Here is a 17163-nt window from a genome sequence, read left to right as displayed (position 1 = left end):
GTTATTTTTATTTGAATGTAAATTTTCCTAACTTCAGATAATCATAAATGGAAACTTAAGTTTGTTTTTTAGATTTTGTGTGGTAGTCTTTGCATATACATTATAGTTGTAAGTATTGTTATAAATGTAAACATGTTTTTTAAATAGTTTTCCTTGTGTGCACCACAACAGCTGATTTTAAATTGAACAATCAAGACTTGTTTGAAATGTTTGTAAATTAAAGCCATTGCCAGAGGATTAGCAGTAATTGTACAGTCGACTTAGGTTCTGTTTCATGGAAAAGTGAGGCCTGTTCTCTTGTTATTCTATAACAAATAACAAAGCAAATAAAACCTATTTTCAAGACAAAATTACAAAAATTGTGTCATGCCCAAATACATATAGACCAGACGACATGAATATTTCTTTTTTCTAATGAACTAATAGTTAAATATTATTTATTCTGCTGCCCATCTTTTCATTTTAGTAGCAATGCATTCACAGATATATATTTTTTCTTGCCAGCATCTGCAACACCTGGAGCCAGATCCTTGGCAAACTGTCAAAGTTGCTGTCACAGCTTTACACAATAAAGAAATATAGAAAATTTAATACAGAGTTTGTAACATAAGTCAGTATTAAACTACTTCACTGTTATATCCTTACCTCCCAAACAGCTGTTCCTAAAATATTTCTGCACAGAGAGCAAACACCATCACACATTTTGACTCGAATAATAACAGAAAGTTGCTCTTAATGAAATGTTAAATTGTATTTCTTGTCTGGGGAAATATCACAGTGATGTTTTTTATCAATCCAATGTAATATCAGTAGGATGTCCTGATATCCAGGAGCTGTTGTCAGTGGTCAGACATCCAAATATTTTAGGGGTTTCAACTTCATCATGGAGCAGCAGTCCCAAGAGTCCACATTCATATTTATGGTGCCAGAGCTTTACCCTAAAGCATCTGAAAGGTCACGCTTAAGTGTTTTAATAGATTAGCAATTTTAAAATGGCCCCTCAGAAAAAGATCTAAAAACAGCCCTGTCTTCATAAAATCCCTCACAGGAAAGTTTGCACAATTCCTATTAAACAAATCTGGGAAGGTCAGCTGTGAGGCCTTTTAGGAAATACTATGAAATGACTCTATAGTCTGTTCAATAGACATATCTTTAATACTTACGTGTGCTACTTAGCAAGAAAATCAGAAAAACTGTAAAATTCTATCAAAGTTTCAGATAATCAGAACGAAATTTAGTTTCTAACTACAGGGGTTTAAAAACAATGTGCTGCACAATCCGGGTGAACAGAAATGATCAGATGTAAAACTCATTCCAAGAATTATAACTTTATTAGGACTCATTCTTTCACTTTGGTCACCACACGTATGGTAGATGCAGAATGTCAGTGATATCAAACAGCCAAAATCTAGTTCACATCCATGTTCTGAAGGTTAAGTAAATATGGTTTTAGTTGGAGTCCGTCTCACCAGCTGCAGCTCAAAATGCATGATTTGGTTCCTTGGCATCACCACACATGCAGTGATAGTGTACTGGGGGTGAGACTAATGAATGTCACAGAGAACGGGAGCTTTTTGTTGCATTTTTTTTTTAAATGCTCCAGACGTACAATCATCAGTGGTGCACAGATGCTACTTGAGAACCAAACCACACACCGTACCAAGAGATTCTCAGAGCTGCATAGGCTGGAGACAATAAGGCTCGGGTTGTTTGAAAAGGAGAGATGAAAAAAGCAAATTAGAATTAAACCACCGTGTTAAGTATTCAGTCAAAAGTAAAAGGAAATGTAGCATGAAGAAGAAAAAAAAAAAATCACAGAAACTATAAAAACAATCAGGTTTCCCAATTTACATGAGCTGGGGAAAAACCACTAAATACCCTTCTGACACAAGAGGCAACTTCTTTTAAAAAAAGAAGAAAAAAAAAACTAAAAACAAAGTTGGCTAAGTTTGTCTAATCAGTGTTCTGCAAAAAAACAAAAGCCTCAAAAAGGGTTTTCCTAGTGTTCAAGACAGCACGAGCATTGCATTTACATTAATTTATAAAGTGAACATGCTGCACGAAGTATATAAAAAAGCAAACAGGCAATCCCACCATTTAAAACGAAAGAAAAAAACTTTGCCTAAACTCTGTAGGCTTGTATCCTGGGATCAACTCCAGCATTTCAATACAGACATTGTACATTTGACTATAATTTTAATCTTGCATTCAGAACTGATACTGTATGTTACAATATGGGAGTAGGTGGACACAAACACTTTAGATCAGCATCAAGTAACAAGTGAACAGTCCATTGGAACTATAAAGCTCTCACAGTATTGTCTGTCGATTTAAAAGTGTCTCCAAACCCTTGTGGGTTCAACAGACTGAACATTTCAATTCTCTCTACATCTTCTGACACGTATACGTCTCACTCATCTACACTTTCCCTCCATAAATGACAACCTTTATTTTCATTCTGAGCCATAAAATAATAAAAAAAAAAAGACAATGACGCCATTGTGGAATTAAGTGTCAGCATAAAGGGCGGTGTTGGTTAAAATCCACCCCCCACCCCACATCCTGATAAACCACTGAGTCTACCAGAGACCAGGATCATAGCCTCAGTTTGACTTTGAGTACAAATCTGGTTTCCATGAAAATAATCCCCTTCAGTGTGACGTAAACAGTCACATTTTTTTCAAATTCCCCCCCATATCATCCAGTATTTATTTTTTAACAAATCAAAGTGAAGTCAGACAGTTGCACTTTTAACACAGTTAGATTCAACAATGAAGACTGAGATTGGCGATCCATTGGCAAAACGGTTACAGAGTCGGAGGTTTCAGCCCGTACTTCCTCGCCACTTCTGTCTGGGCGTAGGCGGCGTCACATAATGAGTACAAGTGGGCCATCTCCATCTCTGACTTCGCTAGGTTAATTGCTTTGTTGAACATCTCGATCGCCTTGTCAAGATTGCCCCTGTAAAAAGAAAACACTCCAGTTATACCAAGCACTTGAAAAATGTGTAGATTTGATCATTTTTACCACCACAGGAATTTTTTCCCAGGGACTGTGTTTCCATAGCAGTCATCAGAGTTTTAAGTTCTTGGAGGCATCATCTTACTCCCAAAAGAGTCCCATAATGTAAGATAACTAAGCCGAGTGTGGAGCTGTAGCTTCACACTTGGCTGTGAACTGCTGCAGTGCGAGGTGGAGGCCACCACCTGCTAAAGCCAACAGAACCACATCATCTAAGAAAAGCAGAGATGAGATTCTGAGACCGCCCAAGCAGAAGCCTTCCTTCACTTGGCTACACCTAGAAATTCTGTCCATAAGATCATGAACAGAATCAGTGACAAAGTGCAGTCGTGGTAGAGTAACACCCACCAAGAATGAGTTCGACTTATTGTCGGCTAAGCATACCAAGCTCTTGCAACGGCTGTATACAGATCGAATGGCTCCTAGCAACGGGCCAGACAGCCTACGACAGGCGCCAAACACCTTGTGACCACAGCTCAGTACAGCAGCTTCAGCATTGAGGCGCTCCCGATACGCTGAACTGTTGTTTAGGCGAGTGCAGAGGACAGTCAGCACCCGTTCCCTGACCCAAAGGTGCAGGGGGAAAAAAAACAAAAAAAAACCTCTTGTCAATCGTGAAAAGCCCCAATTTACAGGGAGCAAGTTGAGGGAATACTAAGATGCCCACCCCAGCCCACAGCCTCCCACCACGGGCAAGTCTAGATTGAGACAGACTGGTTACACGATTACAATATTTCCTATTCCTCCTTTTCCTAACATTAACAAGGGCTCATCCAGACCCAGGAACCTGTCACACCTGAAGTAAGAATCAGATCCTTAAACCGCAAACATGATGTTTGTAACACTTCAACCAGTCTGTTCAAAATGGTACAAATATATTCCTTTAGGGGCAACACAAAAGCACAAAGCGCAGCAGCTGACTGCTTTCTCTCATTTAGTGTTTTATAAAGAAGAAAAATGCACACTATGGGACTCCTAAAACATCCTGACAGAAATACCAGCATGCTACCATTTTTATCTTTGTACAAGTGAAAACATTACAAAGCAGCAGAGAAATCATCCCTGGGAACAAACACTCACATACTGTGTGACTCACCTTTGAACTTCAATGGTTCCCATGGTTTCATAGGCAAAATCACATTTGTTGTCGATCTCAATTGCCTTACTGATGAGGTCGAGACCCAAGTCGAGATCCTGTTTCCACTGAAGCTGCAACAAACTGCAGACAGAGCAAACAACATGTCACATTTACACAAACAAATCAGAGACATTATATGGATCAATATAGCCACATAACAGGGGAGAAACCCTTACCCCTTGTGGACATATGTTGTAGCATTGTCTGGTTCCAGTTCAATACACTTGTCGTACATTTCATCGGCTTTTCCAAATTGCTGCTGATCAGTCAAAGCCTGAGAAGTACACAGGAGGACTGGTAAAAACGTGCCCACCAGGCATGAAAGCGACACTTTCCCATCCCAACAGGATTATAATGCTTTCACAAAATTACTAAAAATAAATCAGTGCACATATTAACCACATTTCCAAGCAAATGTGGGAAATGTTAAGGATTTATGGCTATTTTGAATACATATCATGAGGAGTTGGCCAAATCAAGATAAGCAGTTTTGTTACAATAAGCTATCACAGAGAAATAGAAGACTGCAAACAAGTATTAAAACAGAACAGAAACACACGGTATTTCTATTTCATGTGTTAATGTAACACTACAGCCTGTCACATTTTGTTTATATCCATCTCCAGCCGAGCATACCTGAGCGTAGAGAGCGTAGCCCTCTGCACATTTTGGAAACCTCCGGATAACATCTTCAAAGCCATCCATGGCTGTCTGTATTTGTGAAATATTACTTCCAGTATATGCTTGTCTGTACTGAAGGACAGAAGAGTCAAATGAAAATGATAAATGGCACAGACAAAAATCACCATATGATCATATAATGAATAGAAATAATTAAACATTTAAGGCAAAATCAGGCAGTTACAGACAGCAGGAACTGGGACGCTCAGACCATTAAGAGGAAACTGAAAGTGATCAGTGAAAAGTGGGATATGCTTGAGGACCAGAGAGCAGGTTTTTCAGGCTTTATCTCAAACATGACTTGCATCCAAACTTTCAAAGACTTCTGGCATATCTTCCAGGTCTCCTCATACCGTTAGCCATTCCTGCTATTTTGGAAAAGTTACCCTAAAATTCTCTCTTCTATTGTGACTTTATATCAGTGCTCCCCAACCTTTTGTGCCATGGACGGTTTAATGCCAGACCTTTAAGCTGTTGCGGATAAATACAACAAAATAAGACGATACGATAATAATACTACAATAATAATAAACGTGACTTCACTGTGTAATTGTGTAACTTTATTAGCAGCGTCCTCCTAAAACGCACCAACAACACTGAGTAACATCCTCCTCTCTGCCCCTTAATGTACTCTGGTCGCTATGGTAATATGTAAATATTTCTTTCAAAATAAGACGCACAACTACAACACGAGATTAGACCCAGGGAAACCGGGTTAACGATAAAAGCCCTGAAAACCATAACTTTCACACCCGAGCCTCAACTCTCACGGTCCGGTACCAAACGACCAGGCCACGGACCGGTGGTTGGGGGCCGCTGCTTTATAATATTATATATGTAGATTACTCAGACACACCGTCTAAAGGCTTAAGGAACCCTGCACTGTCTTGTTGTCCCTTTTATTTTGTCACCATCACTTTGGGACTGCAGGGTGACCTGTGGAGTTCTGCCTACACCCTGCTGGTGTGTGCCAGTTCTGAATCAGTGCTGATGTGGACTGATCTCTCCAACAATCTTACCTTCTGTGATTTTTGAATAGTTTCAGATAGTGGTTGAACCTGTGCATTGTTACATATGAAGAGCCGCACTGCTTTTAACTTTGCCTTTATCTGGTTACTTACAAGGGCAAAGCACTTCTGTGCCTGCGCCAGAGCAGAGTCAGGCCTGAGCAGGATGCACTGATCAAAGTCTACCACTGCCTCATCCACCTGGTCGAGCAGGATCTTCAGCTGAGAGAGAATACATGCATAACTGGATGTTAACAGTTATTACACCAAATCAACAGCAGGTTACTAGTTTACCCTCACTCGTACCTGCCCCCTGTGATGATACACATCAGGGTTCCTCGTGTCGATCTCTGCGGCCATGTTGAAATCCTGTGTAGAGAGCATTGGCTGCTGCTGCTGCATGTACATGCTTCCACGCTTGATCAGCGCATTGGCCCTCAGCTGTAAAGTTCAGATAAGAGTACAGAAGGCTTTTTAAGACTCCTGTAAAGAAATGGTTTTTGGAGCTTACAAATTATGTGATCTAAAAAACAGGCATGCTCCCAAAGTCACAACTTGGTAAGCCTATTCATCTTCTGGCTAAAACCTAGCTTGTCAGGCAAAATTCTGCAAGAAGTACAATAAAATTACCCGAGACCGTTATTTGACTTTTTAGTCTTTCCACACAAACAACCAAAATACCCCAATAATAAATCGTCTGTACCTTCACGTTGGCGTCCTGCATGTTGATGACCCGATCCAAGTCGGGCTGAGCAGCAGTAGAGTTTCCAATCAGAAGGTAGAAGGTGGCGCGCAGCAGCAGCGCCTCAGCGGTGTATCTTCCTCCTGACTCGATCTCCTTGGTGCATTCGCTGATGATTTTGTCATAATTTTCCTCCTCCATGTACTGTTTTGCCTTCAGGTACCCAGAGCTAAGCATATAGGGAAAACTATTACCTACAGAAATGTCTCCTAATGAGCACACACCACCAGTTTTTAAATTAGCATACCATGACAACTTTAGTCTAATTAAGCCTGCCTGCTTTCGTTAGTCTAAATACGTGCGACAACATGCAGGTTAGATTTGAATTATTCTTCTCAAGAATGGTGCCATAAATAAACACAGTGCTACAGATTCTTTACATTGTTCTGTAACAACAGAAACCGTAGGTTATGAAAAAAGTTTGGATTAAGAAGATATGCCAACCTCTCTGAGACCTCTGCGGCCTCGCCCTCCTTATCCTTGTCTTCGTCTTTCTTCTCCCCCTTCTGCAGAGGCTGGGAGATTATGTCATCAGTGAAGGAGCTAAAGTACGACTTGATGAACTGAGGCGAAGGCATCATTGGCTCACGGTTCTGCAACAAAATGTTTTTGGGAAAAAGAAAAAAAAGTTCAATGTGAAGATAAAGGCAAAGAAAACTGAAAGTGTCTGAAAGTGAACAAACACCTTGTACTTCTCTTTGGCCTTCTCTTTCCCAAGCTGCTTTAGCACCTTGTCTGCTAGCAGCATGCTCTGTTGGTTCTGGAAGGCCTCGAGAATACACACCGCTGTGACATCTGGAGATCACAGGAGAAAAACGCAGCAGACTGTCAATGAGAGTTGCACCTCAAAAGTTAAACTTGGAACAAACATTTTTATAAAAACATCTCACCCTCTAGACACTCCTTCCTGTTTTCTAGTCTCTCCAGAGCTTTAGCCCTCCTGAACAGAGCCTTCACATAGCGTGGATTCAGCTCAACAGCCTTACTGCAATCCTGTACCACCTCTGTCCACTTCATCTGAAATCAAAGGTTCAGTTAAGTTTTAATTTGAAACATCCCTGCTGTGTCTCAATGAGAGATCACTTTAACCTCTCGCTGAGACAAAATGAGATACTTTGTGCGGTAAATCCTCAAATATAAAAGAGGAAAGTTAAGACTCAAACACAATCTTGTCCAAAGAACACGAACCGTTTGCTTCTGCAGGAGCCGACAGAAACCACAGTTTGTTTCATTTAGCATGCCATCAGGGTGTGAGAACAGCAGGACTTTTTAACTAAAGCCATTTTAGGTCCAACCCAACCAGCTTAACCTAGTGAACATCTCTGGGGACAATATCTAACTGAGAACAGTAATAACACTTAAACTGGGGTAGCTGGAGCTCAGTGTACACATTATGCTTCTGAAAATGTGCCTTTAATTATTTTTAAACTCTACAACAACTTCTGCATAGTTTACAGGATGTTGTGCCAACCTGCTGTTCGTAGGCTGCAGCTCTGTTCTGGTAAAACGTTGACAAATCCGACTTCTGCTCTGTGGGGCACAGAGCAATGGCCTCTGTGTAGCACTGTATGGCGTTTTCATACTTTCCAGCTTTGAAGTACTTGTTGCCTTTGTTCTTAGATGCTTGGGCCCGATCCAAAGGACTCTAAATGAAAAAACAAAGAGAGAGAAGGACAATTATTGATTTGTCCAATAAACTGGAAACGTGACCAAGGAAACAAAAAAAATTTATGACAACTACGCAACAACTGACCGACAGTCTGAGGTTTGCCGAACAAATTGGTGAGCTGCTGCAGTAATTATTGACACCAAGGGCACACTGAATGCCTGATTATGCACTGCATGCACAAATGCTTTTCCCCACTCTACATAACACCAGCATACAACCAAAAACTTTAAGTACACGCAATTAATTTCACCCAAAACCTCAGTAGCATGCAGAGTCTTGGTAATTTCACCCTGGATGCTTCCTTTCGCTAGAATAAATACAGAACTCTTATCTACACTTTTACACTGTGTCGAGAGCAATTAGTGTGATCATTTTAGAGGCCTTTGGAAAGGCACAGTAGGTCCTGTGCCATGTCTTGAGCCACTCATAATTTCTTAATATTATACTGGGAAATATGTGGCAGCAAAGTATGTAAGGCAAAAACAGAGTTTGTACGAAAGTTAATATTTAGTATGACCACAAAAAAGACATCAGGGTTGATTATACACATAACCAGGAATGGCTTACAGGCATACTTAACAGAAATATGTGCATTTTTTGGTTATTTACGTCTATTTCATAAACAAAAATGAATTTCTCGCTCAAGTAAATAAATCCTACTTTACAAAAACAAAAGAGTTTAACATGTGTTTTATTAAGGTCCTGATGATTTTCCTGAACTAAGAACAGAAACTTCTGTATCTACCTAATAAAACGTTGGTCTTTCATCCAGTTCAGTTAGAATTGTCCTACCCATGTGTGTCACACCGTTTTAAGATCATGTAAAAACTTTAGTAAGATGTACATGTAACAGAAAGTAAACCGAAAATGTTTAACATCTATTTAAAACGCACTGGCTTCATTACACTGTTTAGCAAATACAGCCCATCACTGAGGACATTATGCATGACAGTGGAGAGTAAATGAGGTGACAGTCACCTTTGGCTGCTACACTGTCTCTACCTAAAACAGACTCGAACCATCCCCGCCCAACGTCACTTTCTGGGAAAGCAGCCTTAGCCAGCTAAACATTAGTTACAAAACTCAAACCTCATTTCGGGTAATTATTATTATCATCATGTGGTTGATGTCTATTTTACCGCTCAGCATCGGGAATTTTGGCGTCAGATACGGACGTTTTTCAAGTCTTTTGACGCAAACATTTGCAGCCAGGCATGCTGACCTAGCTACTGTTAGCTTGAGTGCTAGCTCTCTAGCGATTAGCATAAGCTAATCTGGCTCCAGTGGACCGGCTGCTGCCGGCCTTGCACTGCGGAGGTAGAGCAGCTGCTTAGAGGCGGTAACGTCCGATGTCCTTGACTGTATTTTTATGGCAATGACACGGTTAGTCAGAAGAGTGTACCCACTGCACGGACACCCATCATGCTAATGTGGTAAGAGTGAAATGAGGGCGGCAGAAGCGTCACCATGCTCTCCTGCTCTCGGCCGGATCGAGATTCGCCGTCCTGGCCCTGCACGGGGCTGGCGCTGCCTTCAGGTGTTTTCCGCTCCCCGGTCCCCTTCTTTTCCTTCGTCCTGCTGCGGTTCCATAGGTAGACCGCCCCGACTCCGAGTACTATGGGAGCCCCCACTAACAGGGCCAGCTGCCACCGGGGTAGTCCAGTCCCAGACTGCGGCTCGACTGGCTTCGAAGCAGCCATGATGTACAAGTGAGCAATAGTTAACCAGCCAGCAGCACCACCTCCTGCATACAGCGTGACCGAGCTCGGCTTCTTCTTCCCGTGCTCCGCGAGGTCACAGACACCAAGGAATCATGGGATACTAAGAGAAGGGGAACCCACGGGGCTGAGTGTAGTTGCAGTCTTATATCGACGATTTGTAGTCCAAACATCTCCAGACCACCAGCTACCGCCTTTCCAGTGCAGTTTGTAGGCTAGAACAGAGAGGTTTGTTATGAACCACTGACCACGTGGACCAAGCACTTTGTTGACTGATATTACAGCGACGCCTGCTATATTATTAAGACTTCATAAACAATCAACAGTGATGGCTACGCTACACTTTAGCTATCAGCGAGGGAGCTAATGTAAATAGCAGCAGTGTTACTTGCCAGTGATTACAGTCTGGGAGCATTTTAAAAAAAAAGCGTGTCACGTCTGGAAGAGAAAACACGCACGTCTCTCAGTTCCGGTGCCTGTCTGATACCCTGTTTGGGCCTTTTGGACCCCTCACTGATGAGGTATTTTTCCTCATTGAGAAGACATGTAGAGTTGTGGGCTGTGGATTAATGTGTTGTCTAGAGATCCGGTCTCCCGTTGTTATTATCTCATTGCTGAGATGTCCAAGCAGTCAGCTTGGATGTTTTGTGAGAGGAAGCCAGTGTTAGAGGATGTATCACAGCAGGCAGCAGTACCCTGCTGACTGTTTTAAATGTTTTGAAATCTGATTGATATTTAATAGGGGTTTTGTGCCCTTCTGTTGTGTACTGTGGGTGAAGTGTGCACAGCAGATCAGCAGTTCAACAACAGCAGTAGGAGCGACCCAGTTAACTCTTATTGTTCTGTGTATGGACTTACGCTACAAGTAACACACACACACACACACACACACACACACACACACACACACACACACACACACACACACACACACAGAGTTTGACATGTGTGTCAGAGTACTGTGCATCTCTGAAGTTCCTTCAATCCCTTTAAATTTGTTCCCAGTATACAATTCCTGAAATCCAGACGGGTGTTTGGAACATGTTTCCCCTGCACCAGTCTAGTTTGATTTCTTTTTTAAATAAGCACATCAGTACACGCATTTGTACTGATAGGGATTGTTATTACAGATTCAAAGCTTTTTCAAGGAAGTCATTCTGTTATTGTTTAAATCTGAAAACTTTTTTTTAAGATTTTAATTTTCTTGTACTTGCTGTTGAATATATGGAGGTGCATTATAATGCACTGCCCCACTGGGGCTTTCAATTGCCTTTGCAGCATGACTGATTTATACATCAGCACCACTGTAGTGGAGCAAAAAACCTGCATTTATTACCTTTTAGCATCATCAAAGATTCATTTTGAGAGAAACTTTATTATTTAAAATTTGAATTAGCATTTGTTTCTGTGCATTTAGTTGTAAAGAACATGGACTATTCAAACAAAGTCATTATCTATGTGAGAGTATCATTTAAAACTTTTTGGTCCTCTATTATCAAGAGTTTCTTGAGTTTTGTAGAGAAGCCTTCTTTAAGCCCTTTTATGATACTTGAGACTCTGTTTTTTGCCACGTCAGTGTAAATGGCTGAGCTCTTTTAAGCTTTACCGTGTATTTGTCGACAGTCTCTTTAATCCCGCTCACAGGTCACAGAGATCAGAATTAAGGAGCTCATGACGAGTGGATCAGACAACTTTTACCATGAATGGCAGAGACTAATCCGGTATAATATTGCTGTAAGTTTGCAAAATATATTTTTGGAAGCTTAAATAAGGTGGTACGGTGTGGATGAGCACGGCCACCCTTCCATTGTTTAAGTAAATCTGCCAGAAAGTAACTGCTCAGCCATCTGTGTTGTGTGTGTGTGTTTACATGTACACTTCAATAGCTAGTGTGATATAATGCCATGATGCATTTTTTGTAATCAGTGTTTTAATGTCTCATTTTGTTTTTAAAATCAAGCCCTCAGTTCTTGTTTTTATCTTTTCTGAGCTGCATTCAAAGCTAATTGTGTCCAAAACAATCTTGTTTACGTACAAACTAACAAATCCGACCTCCTCAGAAAGAAACACTATTTGTAAGCAGAGCGTTTGAGCTCTAGAGGGCACCACTGTAGAGCCGGTGTTTGGGCTTGGTAATGGCAGATGGAAGATAATCAGCTGTTAAACTACGACTGTGTTATATCTCCAAGTAGTCTTCAGGAACAGTTCTTGAAGGACATCCAAAGCTCTTCTTTGGATGTTGCTGCCTTTTATTCTGCTCTCTGCCAAGATCCCACACTGCTTCAGTAACGTTGAGGTCCAGACTCTGTAGAGATGAATCCATGACTGATAGTGTTGCTTTGTGTGTTTGAAATAATTGTCACGCTAAAAAAAGAAGATGCCACTGTGTTTTCCAGTTACTGTTGTACCGCTCTCCTGATCTCTTCCTTACATATTAACGATCATTCAAACCGAGTAGTTAACATCTTTTGTTGATTTTTAGTCAAGTTTATGTGCAGTTTGACATACCGGGGCCTTTTCTCCGTTTCCCTTCCACTCAGATCATTTCTGATGAGACTACAGCAAACAGTGGCTCAACTGCAAGATGCATCTCTCAGGTCCTGTCTGGATCTGGACCTCAGATCTGGCTTGTTTTCTATTGCTTAAAGACATGACTTTCAGATACTGTTCATCTGCTATAAATGCATTTTTATATACTGCCACTTCTCTTGATAGTTCCTTCACATCTGCCCTCATATCGGTAATTTTCATCGATTCAACTAAAGAAATGGGGTCAAATTATGTTTTGTTTTATTGTTTTGTGACAGGCTGCTAAGAAGAAAAGTGCCTAAAGATACTATGTATAGTTCTTTTTAGCAAGTTGTCTTATGTGTAGACATAACACCAGTTCATCCCTTGAGTTAGGTGCCTTATGTTTGAATGGTTCTTAGTTTTGTGTGAAGGGGCTTAACAATTAAAAGACATGGTCAGAGACAAGGACCGCACTGAAAATGAGTTAAAAACGTATTTCCAAAGACCTGCAGAAAGCCTGAGGCAAAATATCACAATAAGGAGGTGGGGGTCGTGGGGGTCTGGCAGACATAATATGGTCATTGCAGTGGTGCATTGGTACAACTTTTAAACCTGATCAATTTTAAACTCGTGACACATCTTTTCACTTATACAGGCTGTTTTAATCAATTTAATCACTTTGATGTTTTACTTTAAGTCAACAAAAATGAATTATTAGTCTGACAATCAAGCCTTTGATACTTCCCCAGTACTTACTAAAAATAATTACACGCATGTATGGAATGCAGTTCTTTTGCATACAACCTTGTATGCAGTGTACAGTGTGGTGTTCATACTTTTACATTACAAAACAAAAATCTAAGTAGTTTTGAAAGCATGCGCAAAATGCAGTTGCTAAAAGTGAACGTTTCATTTTCACTCTGAGAAGTAAAACATGCAGTAAATGTAAACATACATGTCAGTTACTTTGCCTGTTTCAACCAGTCTTATGAAGCCATGCATGTATAAAGTATCAGCCCTGTTCAGCACACACCAACCAGCCAATTCTAACATTTAGTGACTTACTTTTAATTCATTGCTAATCCTTTTGTACTGTTCATAAAGTAAATTGGAATGTAGGATTCTTACATGTAACTTTTAGATAAAAGTCCCCTGTCACAGAGGTCCCACATGGTGCAATTTGATAAGACAAGAAATACAAGGGGTTGCTTTGGGCTGCTGAGGTTAAAGTAAGAGGTACACAGCAGGAAAATGTGAAAAAATAGGGTTTAAAATAACCATCGTTCTCAGATTAATAATTAATTCTATGATAATAAAAGACCCCACAAAAAACAATTGATTGTGGCACAGTCTCCGACTCACACTATGTGGGAGGAAGTAGTTTCTACAATCCAGACTGAATGTTGAACGTGAGACTGGATGGCACCGCTTTGTCTTCTCAGCTCAACTTTCACCTCTGACTTGCAGTGACACATTTCTTTCTTTGTTGGCAGTGTTGTGATAACTAAGGTTGAAAAGCTGTGCAGTCTACATAAAACTGGATAAAAACAGAGGGATGCTCAGGGGAGGAATCACAGTTAAGGAATGGCAGTTAGGCTGCGTTCACACTGCAGGCGAAAGTGCATCAAATCCGATTTTTTTTGACCCTCTGCGACCCATATCCGATCATGGTGTGACAGTGTGAACGGCACAAATCCGATCTGGGTCACTTTCGTATGTGGTGCTGAATCCGATACATATCTGATGTTTCAGAAAGCGACTGCTGTTTGATGGTCAAGTCGCATTAAATCCATCTTTTACGTCACCGACACAAGACAGACGCCAACTATCAGCGCCAGTGAAGTGCCCGAGAAGACATCGCGAACGCTTCCTGACCATCCGGTGAAACTGCTGGGAAGACAACGTTGGAGAAACGTGAACATTTTATTTGTACTGTATAATCTGCAGATTCTGACAGAAATCTGCAGCTATCCTTTGAAGCACTGCTCCTCTCTAAAACAGCAATAAGGATCATTATTAGGTTAGTTACATTATTATGTAATTAACAAAATAACTTAAAGCAAAAATTGGGAAACGTAAAGTCCGAAGTCTTTATATTAAGGGCCATCAGTCAAACAATACAGGGAGTGCAGAATTATTAGGCAAGTTGTATTTTTGAGGAATAATGTTATTATTGAACAACAACCATGTTCTCAATGAACCCAAAAAACTCATTAATATCAAAGCTGAATGTTTTTGGAAGTAGTTTTTAGTTTGTTTTTAGTTTTAGCTATTTTAGGGGGATATCTGTGTGTGCAGGTGACTATTACTGTGCATAATTATTAGGCAACTTAACAAAAAACAAATATATACCCATTTCAATTATTTATTTTTACCAGTGACACCAATATAACATCTCCACATTCACAAATATACATTTCTGACATTCAAAAACAAAACAAAAACAAATCAGCGACCAATATAGCCACCTTTCTTTGCAAGGACACTCAAAAGCCTGCCATCCATGGATCCTGTCAGTGTTTTGATCTGTTCACCATCAACATTGCGTGCAGCAGCAACCACAGCCTCCCAGACACTGTTCAGAGAGGTGTACTGTTTTCCCTCCTTGTAAATCTCACATTTGATGATGGCCCACAGGTTCTCAATGGGGTTCAGATCAGGTGAACAAGGAGGCCATGTCATTAGTTTTTCTTCTTTTATACCCTTTCTTGCAGCCACGCTGTGGAGTACTTGGACGCGTGTGATGGAGCATTGTCCTGCATGGAAATCATGTTTTTCTTGAAGGATGCAGACTTCTTCCTGTACCACTGCTTGAAGAAGGTGTCTTCCAGAAACTGGCAGTAGGACTGGGAGTTGAGCTTGACTCCATCCTCAACCCGAAAAGGCCCCACAAGCTCATCTTTGATGATACCAGCCCAAACCAGTACTCCACCTCCACCTTGCTGGCGTCTGAGTGGGACTGGAGCTCTCTGCCCTTTACCAATCCAGCCACGGGCCCATCCATCTGGCCCATCAAGACTCACTCTCATTTCATCAGTCCATAAAACCTTAGAAAAACCAGTCTTGAGACATTTCTTGGCCCAGTCTTGACGTTTCAGCTTGTGTGTCTTGTTCAGTGGTGGTCGTCTTTCAGCCTTTCTTACCTTGGCCATGTCTCTGAGTATTGCACACCTTGTGCTTTTGGGCACTCCAGTGATGTTGCAGCTCTGAAATATGGCCAAACTGGTGGCAAGTGGCATCTTGGCAGCTGCACGCTTGACTTTTCTCAGTTCATGGGCAGTTATTTTGCTCCTTGGTTTTTCCACACGCTTCTTGCGACCCTGTTGACTATTTTGAATGAAACGCTTGATTGTTCGATGATCACGCTTCAGAAGCTTTGCAATTTTGAGACTGCTGCATCCCTCTTCAAGATATCTCACTATTTTTGACTTTTCTGAGCTGTCAAAAACTTCTTTTGACCCGTTTTGCCAAAGGAAAGGACGTTGCCTAATAATTATGCACACCTGATATAGGGTGTTGATGTCATCAGACCACACCCCTTCTCATTACAGAGATGCACATCACCTAATATGCTTAATTGGTAGTAGGCTTTCGAGCCTATACAGCTTGGAGTAAGACAACATGCATGAAGAGGATGATGTGGACAAAATACTCATTTGCCTAATAATTCTGCACTCCCTGTATTGTTTGCTCTGGGTCTAAACAGAGCGCGTTGTGTGTGACGTCTTCTTTTGCGCATGCGGCCGCTTTGGTTCACACTAGAGCGCGTTTGCTGTCTCATTTTATTTGTAGTGTGAACGAGCAGACAAAAAAATAGGATTTGATCAAAAAATCGGAATTGAGCATCAAGACCTGCAGAGTGAACGTAGCCTTAGAGAGGAAAAAGAGAAGAAGAAAATGCAAAGGAGTGGAGGGGCTAAAAGAACCACTCAGATTTAACAAACCACCCAATCAAGCTGCGTCCTTGGAATTAGCCCCCTCCCTTATTTTTCACCACGTGAGAGCGAAGAAACACAGCTGTGCCTCAGAGGGCTGAAATAGACAGAAACGCTCCGAGAGCATGTGAGAGTTGAAGCGTGGCACGCAAAGAGAAGGAAAGGTCTTACAGAAAACTGAAATCTGCTTTCAAATAAAATAAGAAACTAAAAAAAAACTTAAACAACTGTGAGGAAGAGCTTTGAGAGGAAGACCTGAACTCTCAGGAGATCTGTGTAACAACAAAGCGATGAGCTCAGTGTCTCGGGATGAACACAACATAAAGAGAATAAACCCTGAAAGGAAACTGGATACCAAGATGTGGGGAAAAAGGTGATGAAGAAAATGAAAATGTCCTTTTTAAATATTTTTCCTTCCTCTTTTCAAGTTTTACCTGTCTGGAACAAGGATTCTTTTCTTTTGAGGCTTCTGTGGAACAATGTAAGGTTGTCTTTCCTTTTCTGAGGAGGGCCACATTTTGACAATATCCTACGAGGTGTCGGTGAGCTCCTGTGGAGACTGGCTAATGAGCAAATAGTGAGACATGTCTCTAGAAGATGTCAAAAGCACCACCAGCCTTGGGGCTGAAAGCAGTGCTTCAGATCGTTCCAGTGGCCACTGTCTGAACCAAAATCAGGACCAGGGGGTGAACCAGAGTGAAGGCCAGGATGGGATCGTTCTGGACCGTATCGGCTGTCTGT

General features: G+C 41.1%; 1 protein-coding gene across 1 annotated transcript; it reads right to left on the bottom strand.

Annotated features, from left to right (window-relative positions):
• Window positions 1-1312: 1312 nt before the first annotated feature.
• On the bottom strand, window positions 1313-10073 carry tomm70a (translocase of outer mitochondrial membrane 70 homolog A (S. cerevisiae)). The gene is made up of 12 exons (XM_026194262.2): window positions 9725-10073; window positions 8061-8234; window positions 7480-7606; window positions 7275-7384; window positions 7034-7182; window positions 6551-6758; window positions 6154-6288; window positions 5962-6069; window positions 4796-4912; window positions 4336-4433; window positions 4118-4240; window positions 1313-2961 (listed from the first exon to the last, which is right to left on the bottom strand). The coding sequence occupies exons 1-12, from the start codon at window positions 9956-9958 to the stop codon at window positions 2808-2810; spliced, it is 1737 nt and encodes a 578-aa protein (XP_026050047.1). The 5' UTR covers window positions 9959-10073; the 3' UTR covers window positions 1313-2807.
• Between the last annotated feature and the right edge of the window lie 7090 nt (window positions 10074-17163).

The sequence above is a fragment of the Astatotilapia calliptera genome, chromosome 15, assembly GCF_964374335.1.
Source record: "Astatotilapia calliptera chromosome 15, fAstCal68.1, whole genome shotgun sequence".
NCBI classification, from domain to species: Eukaryota; Metazoa; Chordata; class Actinopteri; order Cichliformes; family Cichlidae; genus Astatotilapia; species Astatotilapia calliptera.
Note: the sequence above shows the minus strand (reverse complement) of the source record. Positions and strands in the feature narration are given on the sequence as shown.

Bases quoted from the DNA above. Each gene is read 5' to 3' on its own strand.
- tomm70a (XM_026194262.2), bottom strand. From the start codon at position 9,958: ATGGCTGCTTCGAAGCCAGTCGAGCCGCAGTCTGGGACTGGACTACCC. The intron at 6,289-6,550 runs GTACAGACGATT...TGAACTTTACAG, and splicing joins TGCAGGACGCCAACGTGAAG to CTGAGGGCCAATGCGCTGAT. The intron at 2,962-4,117 runs GTGAGTCACACA...TTCTTTTTACAG, and splicing joins GGAACCATTGAAGTTCAAAG to GGGCAATCTTGACAAGGCGA.